This window comes from Melanostigma gelatinosum (assembly GCF_949748355.1).
Source record: "Melanostigma gelatinosum genome assembly, chromosome: 15".
Lineage (NCBI taxonomy): Eukaryota > Metazoa > Chordata > Actinopteri > Perciformes > Zoarcidae > Melanostigma > Melanostigma gelatinosum.
In genome coordinates, this window is record NC_136648.1 from 5752483 (window position 1) to 5768474 (window position 15992).

Here is a 15992-nt window from a genome sequence, read left to right on the forward strand (position 1 = left end):
GGCAGTCAGCAAGTTATCGATTTGAAGGACACAATATTTCTTCCTGAAAAATCACCAGAACCAAGACTTACTGAAATGTAAAATCATATTTATGTCATTTAAATGCACAAATTTCACTTTTTTACTGCTTACTTTGAACAATAATAAAAAAAGAATGTATGAAAGTTTTTTTTTTTTTTCTTTTTTGAGAATTGTAGGATTTTTTTATTTTATTGCAATGCCCAACAAGTTGTTTTACAAATTGTTCAGAACAATTTATTAAGCTTCAGCAACACACGGCCAAAGTTGATGCTGGTCTTTGTTGTCTTAATTTTAATTTGGAAAAACGTTTTCCCATCGTAAAATAAGATTTTAGGAGAAGATAACATCAGAAAATATTCTTCTACACTCTGTAACTTATTTATTTTATTTGCAATTTTTTACCCATATTTAAAGTCCAGCTCCAGTGAGAAGCAGGTATATTCATGAGGTATTAAGAAGACCAAACTCTCCCAACATGCAGCCCACAGTTAGCACTTGCCCCCCTCAGATGAATCAGGGTTCGGATTAGGATGATTGTCGGCAAACAGCCTGATGCCCAGGTCACCGAGGGTCAGCTCTCCCTGATGTGTTAATCAGGATTAAAGCCTGCAGGATGGGCCTGGCTAGCAAAATACGACCCCCTTTAACCCCCCCTGTTCAGCTCACACACACACACACACACACACACACACACACACACACAGGCCCTGGCTGTAAAAGCACAAACATCGCGGTGGCTTAATCCCCTAATTAAGCGTGCCCCTCCTCACTATTTAACCCCAGAGAGCCTCCTGGCCCTTGCACTCAGCAGCGTTTGGCCACCTCCAGCAGAGGAACTGCATTGTTTACCAGTGGATTTACTCAGCAGATAAGGGAACCATCTGATGCCCTAAAAGGCCCCAGAAGATAAAGTAGAATAGAATAATAGCTGAGTGGGCTTTGAAGAGGGGAGATCACACTCCCTAATCCCAGGATTGAGAGGTCTTCCAGAGTTCAGCATGTTATGTGTATGAATGCAGGGAGGAGGTCTGGCAAATTGGATTGTCTCTCTCTCTGAATGGTCTCTGTGCCAGAGGAACTTGGCCAACTTTGTAAGGTTCAAAAGATCACAATAGAAAAACTAACACGTCACTAAACCTGTCAGCCAGCAAATGATATTAAACAATGAAAGTTTAAGGGGATTAAATAAAAAAAAATGTTCTTTTTAAATGTATAATCACTTCCATACTGTTTCATAATCGTCACTTATCTGTGTTTGTTTTATGACTGTATGACACAAAGGGAATGTAACTGCCATATCCAATGTGTAATAACAATAATAATGCTGTTTTGTGGTATTTACCGTCCATAATGGCTCATATCATCCACCATGCTGCGCTCTGAGAAGAGCACATGCTCACCGTGATGCCTTGTCTGTTGCAGGGAATCCTTCTGAAGCGAAGTGGCAAATCCCTCAACAAGGAGTGGAAAAAGAAATATGTCACACTGTGTGATAATGGCGTCCTCACTTACCACCCCAGTTTACATGTGAGTCTGAAACCCCCCCCCCCCCCTCACGTCCTCCTGCTTTCCTCCCCATTCCTTTTCCAATCGGCTTTATGTGTTTGTTACACTACTGTTTGTACTCGAGGGTGCCGCTGGAGGTTTTAATGTGCGGCTCTTTCAACCGCTGAGCGCGATTCCGTTGATGGGATTACATTCACCACCGCTGCCGGCGTGAGCTGGATTACAAGCATGTCGGCTGGTGGTTTCTACAGAGGCTTATCGCTGTATATTACAGCTGTATTAGACAACCCTGTGACTTTAAGTGTAGTATTACGAAACGGGGACTACCTAGTGGTCATCTCTGTCCGTCCCCGGTGCCGTCTAATGGAGACATGGCTGTGCCCGCCGCGCTCAGACTCCACGCTGGCTTGTATTTATAATGGTTCCCGCCACATGGCAGCAGAGCCTGACCAGCCTCCCACATCCGTCTTTGTCAGAATCCCGCTGGGCCGCTAATACCTCTTAAACACTCGGCTGGCTGGCAGCAGACAGCTCACGAGACCCGGTGCCACAAAAAAACAAAATCCTCCCGTCGCTCTCTGATCTTCCAGCCCCGCGTTTAAGATGTTCGGACAATTTTGGCGACGGTACAGTGAAAGATGGCCGCAGCATCTCGTCTCTAATGAGACAGCCCCAAACTTTCAACACAAGCCCAACAGTTCGAGGCGAACCTTGCGTGTGGCCTTGTTGCTCTGACAGTGTGTTAGTGGTTTAATTTACAGGCAGTTATTAGCAGAGCGGAGCGGCGCTACAGTGATGTATGTAATTGACTGAACAGGCTATCTCTTGATCATTACAGCTATTACGGGTCATCAGGGCAATCTATGAATCTATGAATCTGTTGACTTACGGAGGGAGGTGAAATAAGGGAGACAGTTACATTAACGCGGTAACAGCTCCAGCTCATTTTGAGCGGCGGAGCGGAGAAGCAGTAAGAAAAGGGGGGAGAGAGATTGAGGGAGGCAGAAAGAGGGAGGGAGGCAGACTGAGAGTGGAAGAGGGGAACCTTTAATTTCGCAGTCAGCCAAGCCATCCACACAATCACCTTCTGTTAATTCTATCTGCTACATCAATTAAATTGTTTGTAGAAACTAATTGAATGTGGCTTAATCACACATCTTAATAGCTTTGCACGCTTCGATCTGGCTGTTAATTCCAGCAATAAAATGAAATGAGAGCGCTCACTGGGTAATTAGCGAGGAGGCTTGGGAAAGAAATGAGTGCTTTATGACACGGTAATAAAGCAGAGGAGCCGGTGGGGGGACGGCAAAGGCCGAGCTCGCCCCGATCTGGGTCTTTTTCTGCTGAGCCCAATGATTTTCACCTTGGCTTCCCACATTTGGGCAGTAGAGCCGCTTTAAACCAAATGCCCTAAATTGAAAGAGAATGAGACTGTTTCCATTCATTAAGCCAAACCTCTCGCTATCGGGAGAGACGGCGTGGGCACAGGTGATGCGTAATGGCTTTACAATCATTTTTTTCCGCTATCACACACCTTTTAGTGGAAGGCCTATAGATGGATTGTGACTAATGGGGATGGAAATTGAATCGTCTTTTAATTTGTTTTTCTTCCCTAATTCCTGGGTTCTTGTTGGTCCGCTGTGTGTAATCGGATCCCTGAATTGAGGGACATGAATGGAAATATGGGGGCTTTTTTATTTTTTTTAGAGACCAGACCATTCACAACATTTGTCTTTTTTTCCCACTTTGTGCAGGACTACATGCAGAATGTGCACGGGAAAGAGATAGACCTGCTGAGGACGACAGTCAAGGTTCCTGGGAAGCGACCCCCCAGAGCGGTGGCCACCGTCGCCCCCGCTGCTAGTCCCAAAACCAACGGGCTGACCAAGGACCGCAGCACCTTGCAGCTAGGCGTCGGAAACACAGGTACCGCTTCCTGTCCTCATAGTACGGGCAATAACAGTAAAGGGTCGCAATTAAGAAACGGATTAATGTACAATTCAAGATATTTATTTGATGCATTCTGGAAAACAATTAACTGAGTGTTGATCGGTACATTGTTATGCTGTTTTAGCTTCAACTTTAGTCGAGCTCGACAAGTGTGACGTCACATGACGTGCTCACTGTGTATGATGAAGGATCTTCAAACTCTGATAAGAGCAACGTGTTTGGCTCAGTGCGTCATCATTTTGACTCATTGTTCATCTGTAAAAACGCAGCACCTCCAGTTTAGAAGTACTCCGTCTACGCAAAGCTCTTATTTCTCTTTTTCTCCATTTGTTGTGGTATGTAAATTACCGTAATACTACATATGAATGATATTCACTTATTATACGCTAAAGGGAAAACAAATCACAGGTATGTGTAATGGTTTATCAAATGAGTCTTTTATTACTGTACTTATTCTCTACGTCCTCACGTTTGTGATTAATCATAAAAATGAGCCCCAACAGGTTAATTATCTGCTTTCCGTATGTTTCATTCATGCAAATTAGCTGCCTCGTAGTTTGCACAATGATTACTTAATGAGCGCCTACGAGAAATCGATTCATTCTCAAAATGATTAAACGGGGAATTGAAACTTGTGTTTAAACATAATGGCTGTGTTTCAGGAAATAAAATGGAGAGTTGTTTATTTTGGACTGTTATGACACTGACCTAGTTGTATTTCATCCTCTATGGTAGAGGTGGGGGTCACCGTAGCAAAAGCCCGTTTGGTCCTGAGCATCGTGCCAGGGTGTTCCCACCTTTCAAGTTTAAAAATAGAGCTCCTCTCCCAGCGAGCGGTGCCACCGGAGGCTGCGGAGAGAGTCTGGCAGGTTTACAGAGGGGAAGCCAGTGATTGGATTTCGGGGTTCGGATTAAGAGTAATTAATACTAATTAGCAAAGTGAGCCCGGAGGGAGGCGGGGTCCTTCATCGGCTGTGAAATGGGCACAGTGTTTCCATCTCTCAGGCTAAAGCTAACTGGCTCAGAGTGGGTACGGTGCCAAAAGACGGGTCGGCAGGGACCATTAGCACTGTCCAGGCAGGTTACCGTTAAACCTGCTGTACGGGTTTATCGGTCAAAACAGCAGGGAGATGTAGGAGTTTACAGAGCGGAGGACGCTGGATCTGTTAACCGTGAGCGCTGGGTTGAGGGGAGTCGTTGGGGGCACACAAAGGGCCTTGAAAAACAGGCCAGATGAGCCGGGTTTTTCTGGGTAAACAGCACCAACTGGTCTGTTTTCTTTGTTGTTCATTTCTTGGATCTCAATGACAAATTCCCAAGATTGTCAGTTGCCATCCATTTGTGCTTCAGGGAACAATGTGTGGGAGATTTGCCTTAATCTCCACTTAGGAAAAGAAAGGTTACAAATCACATCAGGTCTCTCTCTGGGTGGAGGACCATCTTCTGATTATGCGATGGGGATTTTGATTTCATTAGACGTTGCAATTGATGAAGGGAACAAAGGGGTAATTTTTCATTCACGGCGCCCAAATCACAAGCCTTGTCTGTGCCTTTGGTAATTCATTCATTCCTTAGATCTAAAGACCTTTATAATCACTGGGAAGAAGAGGGATAGCGACGTGGAGAAGGAGGGGGCGGAGTGGATGGGGGAGATGGGAAGATGAAGAGGAGAGGCTGAGAAGACAGAGAGTAAATGAGAGGAACGCATGCGCCCACGAGTTTGCCAAGCGGCCAGGTTTAATTCCTTTGCCGGGTGCCGAGCGGAACCATTTTAAATATGATCCTCCCTGTTAACACGCATCCTGCCGTGTCACCGGCGACAGATACATTGTGTCAAAGTATTAATGGGCCCAGACACTTTGAATCAATCCTGTGGTGGAGGGAGATGCATGTGGAAAAGGTGGAGATTTTTAGGAAAGTGTTGAGCTCATCCACAGTTAGTCTCCAGCTCTAATCTTTAGCCCAGTGGAACCAGTAGCCACATACTCACCGACCTGCAGACCCTGCCAACATGAGACACTGGTGCAATCTGGCCTCCTGCAGGAGTCATCCAGCACTTTTATTTATCAGAAATATTTTTTGTCTTCAATTACCTTTGAGGCAGATGCTATTAGCACCCAGGGGTCCGTAGCCAACGATGCTATTTGCACCTGATCCAGGCACACAACATACTGTTTGTGTATATGTCGTCTAAGCTTAAAAAACAGGAAATAATAAGTCAACGAAGTGCAAAAAAAAGACTCAAACCCCAGTCTCCTGGGTACAAGTCCTGAATTTGACTGATCCATCCACATCAACCTCCTCGCTCCACCTACTTTGTCGCTGTTTCCTAAACCTACGACGACTGAATCTAAATATTGCGGCTTGCTAACGTTTGCTAAATTAAGTAGCATATTCAACTTGGCCGGGTGTAAATAATCCGAGCAGCTGCTGTGTGAGATTCTCCCCTTGGTGCAAATAGACACTCTTTTTATTCTATTTACTTACGTCAAAGTATCATCGAATTCACAGGAACAGTGCTGGAAATGTCTACAAGCATCATCTGACGATAAGAAACCATATCACGAGGCCTGAATGACAGAGAACATTTTTTTTTAGATTTGTCCTAAAAAGAGCGATATCTACAGTTTTTGTACAAAGACAATTTATGATGCACAGATTTGAGTGAGTCGTGTGGGGACTGGCAGCAGCAGTGTCGGGGTGGAGCGTCTGAGCGCTGGTCAGGATGATGATGGTGGTGGTGGATTATTACACACAGCCGCAGATGATGTGCTGCCCGGCCCACATTAGCATGAATGCTTCATTATCCCACTACTTGTACATAATGGCAAGAACTCCACGGAGGGGTCAGGCCTCGTCACGGCTCATCAACCCACTGACGGCCCGGCCGAGAGAGAAATGAGAAGCAAGGCAGTGCTGCTCCCCGCTAATCCATCGCCTCTACTTAACAGCGCGGCCCTGGATCGGCTGCAGAACACACTACATGGCTTCTGTTTTACACGTGACGACACAGTCAGCAAGACGCATTCATAACGCTTTGTATTCAAGGAGTCATTGTTGTTTTTAATAAGAATTGTGCTGAAGGAGACTTTCCTCTTTGCTGATGTTGTTTTTAAATTACAATATCTAGATGCAGTGGTTGAAGTAGGATTCAGATACTAAAAAATAAAAATACTAATTTTTATTAAAAGTTAAACTCTGTCATCAAAATGTAGAAAAGTATTGAAGAAAGTATTGAAGAAAGTACTTATTATGCAGCAGAATGGCGGCTGCCAGTGTTCTATAATTAAAGATGAGATTATTGTTATTGATGCATAAACTTGATAAAGCATTTTAATGTTGCAGTTAGCTGAGGTGGAGCAATTGTTTCACTGCTTTATGTTGTTGGGTAGTTCAAAAATCTGCAAAATATGAATTCACAAAGGACCTAAAGCTGTAAAATAAAGGTAAAGAACAAGTCTCAAGTAGAATGGAGTAAAAGTATAGAAGAAAAACTCAAGTAAAGTGCCCTTATATTTAAATGTACGTCCAATAATTGTGTATTTTCTACCACTGTCTACGTGTCATGCAATTTCACACGAAATGTCTCGACCGCTGCTGAATTTTATTGCAAAAATAAATGCTGATACTTTTCATCAACAGAGACAAAACTAATGTTTCCAGTCTTGCTTTTCTACTCCTCAAATGTTCTCTTGCGTCACAGTTTTTTTCTAAATTCTTCGTTAGCATATTATGCTATTAGTTAGCAGCGTTGAGAATGAAATCTAATCCTTTGGACGTTGGTTCGTCGGGTCCATCGTCGCTGTCCGTCCTCCAGAGAGCCTCCACTGAAGCTGCAGGTCTGGAGTCAGGCCTGGCTGGAGCTCAGAGTACAGTGCTCTTTTAATGCCACAAGCTGATTATTTCTCCACTGTAATTACATTATCCTCCCCTTTATGCAGGAGTGGCCTCTGGGGACTAATGGGTACAGCCATGTATAATTCATTAATCATTAGCATCCAATTTGACAATTAGACGTGATTGTTGAATTTTAAATATCAATGTAACTTGCCATCTAACAGGTTTTTTTTTATTATTATTTCTTTTTTTTTACCTGTTTTCCTTTTTAAGGGGTCAAAGAGTCAAACGTCACGCTTCGGGAATAAAGAAATGTTGCTCTTTTAGTAGCAGAAAATAATTACATCTAAACAATGATGAAACATTTATCTGCATAAACGAGGATTTTGCTATAAATAACGGTACTGATGTGTTTTTTTATGACATTTTTAATTAATTTTTTATTCAGTAATGATAAAAGCATCCAAAAGCCAGTTTTTCTAGGTATCATCTGATTTAATGTCATTCATCCATCACTTTTTAAAAAACAAAGTTTCACATTTTCTTTTCAGTCGCCTTACTCCTCAGCTCTCTCCCCCCTCCTCCTCTCCCCCTCCTCCTCTCTCCCCCTCCTCCTCTCTCTCCCCCCTCCTCCTCCTCCTCCTCTGCTCTGATTTCAGCATGCTAATTTAGTCGGTGCTCCTCAGCGTGATTCCCTCGCTCTCTCTCCCATTCTTGCTGCGATTCTGCTCCCTCCCCTCTGGGACCTGAAGATTAATATTCCTGGGCCCAACAAGATAATTACTGATACTAATTAGACATGATTATGTGAATTTGATACACTTATTACTCTAGATAATGAGTAGGACATATTATCCTAACAAGCACCCGTGCCGCTTAGTTTACTTTACACGCGACTTACACACTATATATTTTCTGTTATTGTCACCTCAATCAGAAACTGATATTTTCTAGTAATTATTTAATAAAAGGTCCTGACGTGTGATACCTGCAAGATGAGAACGCGTCGTTGAGAAAATCAGAGATATGGCTTGTTTTCCAAAACAACACATTTGAACCTTTCAATGCCTGTTTCATTGTCTTGTCTTTGGGATTTAGTTGTGCAGCCTGTAAAGGAGTATTTGTGACAACTTTTAGGGTACAATTACTGTGAAAATGTACTTTTTCTGAGGACAAATCTGATCAATAAACAACTCGCCAACCTTTTCCTTGTAGGCCATACAAAATATGTTCTTATAAGTGTGACGTTAATTCATTTCACAGAATAAAATGACACTTTCTTTGTAACAAATGATTGTATCACATGACACAGTACTGCTCCCGTTTGATGCATTGTAACTCTGAAGCAGTTAATCTGATTCCCCGCTCATGACTGGAAGTGTATCGATGACTTCTTCAGAGTAGTTAGGAGGTGTCGTAGCGACTGCTCGCGAACAGGAGGGAAGGACCCCACATGGGGCAACCTAGCCCATGAATTAGTAAAGAGAGCCAGGCGTCCGTGGCTCGCCTGATTGGAAGTTAGGGAGAGAACGCCTGCTGACGCCAGTGGAGATCGATGTGGCAGTCAGAGGGATGAGGCGAGATAATTAGCGTTCAGAGTGTATCTTGTTAATTAAGGGCTAATTAGAGGCAGAGGCGGAGGGAGACGAGTTTCGTGTGTGTGTGTGTGTGTGTGTGTGTGTGTGTGTGTGTGTGTGTGTGTGTGTGTGTGTGTGTGTGTGTGTGTGTGTGTGTGTGTGTGTGTGTGTGTGTGTGTGTGTGTGTGTGTGTGTGTGTGTGTGTGTGTGTGTGTGTGTGTGTGCGTGCGTGCGTGCGTGCGTGCGTGCGTGCGTGCGTGCGTGTGCGTGTGTGAGCGGGGTAGTTGACAGAGGGATGTGCACAAATATGGAGGCAGCAGCTTTGCATTGCTGTAGAGACGACCAAAAACTGTGAACTCGGTTGCATCATTAAAACTTCTTTACAGACTTTTATTGGTTTAAAGAAAACACAAATTCATGTTCTTCTGTCTTATTTTCCAGGTGCTCCTCACTCCAACAGCAGTTCGTCCCTCCAGACGGGCGCGTCGTTGTTCAGCGGCAGCAAAGACGGCATGCACCAACGCTCCTTCTCCGTGTCCAGCGCCGACCAGTGGAACGAGGCCATCAACACCAGTACGAGCAGCGGAGCCCGTAAGACATCCACCTGCTACATTCACATCCCCCTGAATCCCCTCCAAAAGTCTTGCCGCGCATTGTGCAATCGAAGTGTTCATACAACCTAAAGAAAATGAATGGACCTGATCTCGAGGTGCGCCGCGGAGACGCCATCCCCCCCCCCCCCCCGAGTGTGTGACACAGGTGGAGCGAGCCTCGTTTTTTGTAACGAGGTGATCAGGGCTGTGATCGCTGTGACCTTTGTGTCTGCTGCTCTGTGATCGAGGCGGCGTGTTCAGAGGAGGAACAGTGAAGGTTAACTTCAATGCGTCTCCACTCGCTGCCTCTGCCTCACATTGCGCCTCTGTCACTGTACTTGAGTGAAGTGAGATAATATATTCACCATGCATGTCTACACCCACCCTGTCTTTACCTTCCATCTTACTCTTATGCCCCCCCCCCTCCTTCCTCTGTTTTCCTCTTTTCTTCCGAAGAGGAAAATGAATGCTTTTTGGGGGTACCATTCATCACCAGTTATTTCCCTCTCTTTGTGGTTGGCAGTAAAAAAGCACTTAAATGCACATCAACAGAATAACAGTCATTTCCATGCATGTTTGCACTCTGGTAGTTCTCATTAGCGCGGCGGCGGCTCCCCCCCTCCCCATGGGCTCCCAGGGGCCCCGGCAGTTTAAAGAGCGCACTTTACGAGCGCTGCTGGAGTCCAACTGCACGGCCCTCGTGGTTCCGCAGACAAGCCTGTCTCTCATTTGGAGCTGCCAAACGATCAATTCTGCCTGGACGCAGGCGCTTCCATCACCCCCTACCCCGTCTCCCATCAGCAGCATGCCCAAAGCAGAATTACTTAGATTCGTGGGGTCCTCAAATAAATGAGTGTGTGTTGTGTATGTGCGTGCGTTCTCGCTGATTTATTTTTTATTTTTCTTGTGTGTGTGTGTGTGTGGGTTGCTGTTTGCATGTGAGGGTTTTTTTCCACGGCGTGTGTGTGGGAGGAGAGAAAAAAAAAAGGCTTCATACTGGATGTTTGTGAATGTGCGTTCGGCGTTTGACGCTTCTGCAGAGGACAAATAATTCCTAAACGTTGTGTTGAGGAAATGAGGAAGGCTGGAATTTTCCCATTTTCATGTTTGGTAAACTGAGAAGGCCTCGATATTAACATAGCTCATTAACCAGCATCCAGTCTTCAACCAAATCAGATCCACACTTTGCTCCTTTTATTCTGTTTTCTTCAATTATTTTCACGCTATACTCTTAAGGTAACCACAAATGAGCTCAAATGAGGCAAATGAGCTGAAAATAATAGCGGAAACATTGCGTCAAATGATAGATATGTTGCTCGTCCTTGGGAAGGAGTGTCTCTGTAATCAGTGCATAGTCGGTGCAGACAGTTTAAAGGCTCGTAATGTACTCCAGGAGCAACAGCTCTGTGGCTGAAAAACTTTCTCCAGAATATCTTGTTTTCATGTCACAACTTAAGGATCTGAATCGCGGCAGCAGAATGCGCCTGTCGTGTAAAGTGTGACTGGACTATCAGAAAACAAAAGCTTGATTGAAATGCGGCCGTCTTATCTTTCATCCTGATGTGCCTTCAATAATCAATAGAGGGAGTTCCACAGTGAAGCGTGCTCATGTTTTGCCATTTGAATTGACTTGAACCTGGCCCAATCACTCCATTATCCTTGGTGAAGGTTGCAGGTTAACATAAAATGTGATTCTGAGATGCAAAAACAGCAGATTGATGATTCACTGGAGAATGAATGCGTCTTAGCCAGGTAACCATTTCCATATTATTTAAAGAATGTCCTCATTTGTAAACCTATTGAGCAAAGGCAGAAGCAGAGGTAGTAGCGTCTCTTGAATATTGAGCGCAGATTTTTGATTAAATCCCGGCCCAATTTTTTTTTTTCTATTGCTTGCATTCATAAAGACACCCATTCTTAATGCGCCGGGTGCTTGTTTAGATCCCGCTCGCGTTCGTACGCCTCAATCTTTGAGCCTGACTTAAAAGCAAGGGGCTCCAACAGTCGTCTGAGCAACGTGACGGGCTCGCTGATGACAACAACTTACGTCATGGTCAAAGTGTGAGTGATGTCACGTCTCCAAAGGCACGAGATTACCGTAGATCGGTGCTGGCCATGGGTTCAATAATTAATTCAATATAATCCTGTTGGTAGAAGAGAGATGTATTGGTTCACTCATCTCATGGCCAAAAATGATGCTACAAATCTGTCCAAAATGTAATTCAAAATAAAGGAATATCTTCTATTAAAACCCAAACAATTGAGTGAGTGGGGAGTTGACTTTAACTTGATTCAAAAGATCAACGGAAAATAAATCTGTTACAATTTACAAAATCGATTCGTTCTTTCAGTTTTCAGCTTCTCAAACGTGAGGATTTTGTTGTGTTTCTTTTGTCAAATGTGATCGTAAATTGAAAATCTTGTGTGTTTTCGATAGTTTGCCTGACAAAATAAGCAATTGGAAAATGCCATTTTAGGAACTGGGAAACCATAATTCTTTACTTTTTTTAGAAAAATCACATTAATTGAGAAAGTAATCGGGAGATTTGTCCTTGACATGAATTGTTAGTCGCAGCACTAATGAGAAGAGCAATATTTTAACTTCTTACCTTGTGAGCTACTAAGTTGCATAATTCTTCGCGATATTACATTCGTCCATATCGCACAGCCTTCCATGAAAAGTTTTCACCGCTGCCTCTTGTTTTTTTCTGTCTTTTCGTCCTCCACGACTTTAATGCTGCGACTGCCTGCTCTGCTATGTGGTAATATATATATATATATATGTATATGTGCTATTTCTCCTCCAACTTTGCATATCAGGACACAGGTAGTTAATGCACGGATAGCCTTTTCCTGTGGCACTGTGTCTTATACCTTGGCCTCCCGATGTGAGGGTGATAGCATGTGGGGCGTTTGATTTCTACGCTAGGCCGTAATGAAGTTTGACATTTAGTTTGGAGAGAGCAGCAGAGCGCGATCAGGCCTTGATTAGTACGCTCTAATTGAGGATAATAAGGGGGAGGCGGTGATTGTTTCTAATTTTTGCCATTAATTGCAGCCGTTGGCTTTGATTGAGGACAGGCAGGGCTGCCATGTCAAGGGGCCTGGCGGAATCATAGTGCTCCTCACCCGGAGCCTCTTGAATAACAATGAAATGACTCCCCCCCCCCTCTCCTCTACATCCCCCTTCTCTGCCTCTCTCTCTCTCTCCCTTTTTTCATTCTCATTCATTCTCAGTGTGGCATTGGTAAAGGCAGGAAGCTGTTAGCGGCCCCCTCTTTGTCTCACCCATCGTCTTCAACCTGGAGCGTGTTTAAACTGTCATCTCCATAGTGGGAGTGTAATCCGCTGTAATCACAGGTTAGACTGATACCTATTCGGCTGCCCAGGTGATATTGTCTGAGTGGGAAAGAGACTCCTGATCCCCAGTGTGCTTCATTACCCAGCTTGGTCCTGATGGCCCTCATACACACCAACAGCTAGCTAATAACGCCGCCGTGAATACTCTGCTTGTGGAATCAGTCCGGTTCTAACTTCATAATTCTCAATTTAAGAACTATAATCTACCAGCCATGCACAGTTTAGAGCTGAGAACCGCTTAAAGGCAGGAGCCTTTACATTATATAAAACCATTAGCTTTCAGGTGCTTTGATGTTGTTGCTCAGTGGAGTGTACTGCGGTTTGATCCATTCTCTGCTCCTATACCTCTCTTGTTGCAGACTTCTTAAAGCCTTATTGGTGCGAACAAAGGGAGGTGCACTACCCCGTATATGTTTCAGGTGCAGGGGGTGCCGGATGAGCAGGGCCAGGGTCATTTTCCACAACATTAGGGTCAGAAATTGATAATTAGAGGTGTTTATGACACGGTTGGGGCCCCCAGGGGGCAGCCCTCCCCTTTAACCTCAAGCGACATCAAACAAATGCTGGCTGTCACGTCGGAGGCAGGTCGGAGCTCCAGTCTTCCACCCGCCATACGGAGCTGTGCTGGCGGGACAGACGCTGGGATGGAGAGGGAGGAGGAAGCAGAGGGTGGGAGGAGGAGGAGGAGGAGGAGGAGGAGGAATGGGGGGGGGGGGCACATGGAGGACCCCTGTGCCCCCAGCTGTCTGAGCCAGCTAATGACTCGTCTCAGGGGGGCTGTTGTAGGAGAGCAGGGAAATTGAAACAGACGCCTCGACGAGGAGCTGCTACATGTGTGGCTGCGTGCTGCCATTCAAAACACCAGAGAGCTTACTTAATGTATGTAGTCCAGCACAAGCACCAATGTTATGTTTATTAATGGGATGGCGAAGAGTCAATGTTGTTGTTTTCCAAGTAGCACTTCACTATTTATGCTGATTACTACTTCTTAGGATGGTCACTTATTTTATATCAAATTAAAGATACCAGTAGTTATGAACGTCCCCCCCCCCCCCCGTAGTAATGACATCGATGTTGGTATACATCAGCTCTCATCACGATGAATCTCTAAGTGGAGTGCAGACGTAACATCGTGTGTCTCAGGTGCCTCCTATGTTTTGCCCGCGCTCGAACAATGCATCCCCCGGCCGAGCGCTCCCCTCTCCCCCCACGTTAGCATCTTCAATCCCCCGCTGAGCCCATCTTACTCCTCCAAGACAGCCCCATCTCCCCAAAGGTAATGACCGAATTAGGCCTAATGTTGTACACTGGCTAATGGCACAGTGCCGCACATTATAGCATGTGCAACTGGCAACGACAACAGCAATAATCCCTGAGCCCCTTGTCCTCCTGCACTCCACCCCTGGGGCTGGGACGGTGCACAGGGAAATGAATGGAGTTTGCCACACTACAATGAGCTTTTGATGGGAGACAATGGAGGAGGCTGCCAGCACCACACAGGGTGGTAAAGGGGAGAGCAATATGGGGCCCTCCCTCCCTGCTTCCCCAAGGGCCCTGGCCCCCGCTCCCAGATTCATAATGGCATCCGCAGGGGGAAAGAAGGGAAAGTGATGTCAAATGTCAGGAAATCAGAAAGATGGCGAGCTGACAGCCCCCTCCTCTCGGCCCATCCCTCCGATCCCTTTGCCCAACGGTAGCACAGGTTAATATCACATTTATAAAATCACTTACAAGAAACAAAGCCGGCTCTTAGCCCCCTGTCACTCTCAGACAGTGGTATAGAGAGCTTTGCCGCGGGCTAACTTAGGTAACCATTTGTTCACGGATAGCCCCGTACCTGTCCTTCACTCTATCTGAAGCCGGAGCCACGCGGTTACTTCTGGAGCGGTCACAGGCGCCTCCAACTCATTTTGAGGATGTGACGAGCCTGCCTCTACTTTGCATGATGCTTTCAATAAAGCTCCTAATGTCATTCATTATTCATAGCTCAGTGTCATTTCACAATGATTCATGCGTTCCTACATTCGATACGTAATCGTACATTTTATGACTTGAATAAGTTAAATTGAAGCTGCCAGCTTAGTTTATTTTGAAAGGCACGCTTTCCCATTTTTCAAATCTGTCTCCATTTTCGACTTGGTGTTTTTTTTTTTAAATCTTACATTTCTGTCTTCATACTGGTCTTGCAGCTTCAGCTGAGAGCAATGAAGACAATTAATAGTGGACTAATCAACAGTCCTCATTAAGCACAAGAAAGAGCCAGCGTGATGCTCCGGCACTCTGCCGGAGCAATTTCTCGTTGATATTTCATCAAATCATTTTTACGTTTAAATTGGACTCTCTTGGATGCTCTTCATCCATCTTCTGCAGTTCATTATCTTTATATTATGGTTCATCGTGGCAATAAATATCAACATTAATTTTCTTCATTTCATTGTTTCCCTTCATTTTTAGTTGGACAAAAGCTTTTGTCTACTGTATTTGTCAAATTCAAAAAAAACTCTTCGAAGTACAATCGTTGAATCCAAGATGTCATTTTTGTGACTGCACATTACGTCCGTTGTGAAATCTTCTTCAAGGTTTTTTGAGCGTAGTTTTCTACATGCTGGTAAATCAGCCTTAATAAAGTGTTGAAAACCCACCAAGGTGCATTGAAAGCGTTTTATGTAACTTCTTGACTTCATGAGAGAATCCTGCAGGATCACAGTTTGTTGGGTGGAGTTAGTATGGAACTCTATATAAGCCGAAGCTGTGACAGTTAAACTCAAACTTCCCTACATGGGCAGTGATTATGAAACTGAAAGAAAAGTCTTTAACACACAGAATAATAATCGTGTTTCCCTCTCTGTGTTTTTTCAGCCAATGGGATGAGTGATCCTGCGAGTTCCTTTGTGGGCAGCGCCACGAGTCCTAAACTTGAGCCGCCTCCTTCGCCACACGCCAACCGCAAGAAGCACAGACGGAAAAAGAGCACGGGCATCACGAAGCCAGACGGCTTATCTGCAGGCAACGAAGGTACAGCACGATCGCATCGCTACAGGGACTGAAAGTATGAAGATGTCATATTTCCAACACATTTTCTGTATCGTTTTCCACCGGTTGAGGTTTGACCACCGCTCTTCCATCTGGTTACGCGCTCTTCTTCTGC

The 15992-nt window shown here is 44.8% G+C and overlaps 1 protein-coding gene across 2 annotated transcripts in view; it reads left to right on the plus strand.

Moving 5' to 3' along the window:
* The window catches only part of agap3 (ArfGAP with GTPase domain, ankyrin repeat and PH domain 3), a 107395-nt gene that overhangs the window by 66785 nt on the left and 24618 nt on the right, over window positions 1–15992 (plus strand). For both annotated transcript variants that reach the window (XM_079284371.1, XM_079284370.1), the window contains exons 10-13: window positions 1444–1548; window positions 3282–3453; window positions 9333–9482; window positions 15704–15859. In XM_079284371.1, the coding sequence (XP_079140497.1) occupies window positions 1444–1548; window positions 3282–3453; window positions 9333–9482; window positions 15704–15859 (583 nt within the window). The remainder of the gene's footprint in view (window positions 1–1443; window positions 1549–3281; window positions 3454–9332; window positions 9483–15703; window positions 15860–15992) is intronic.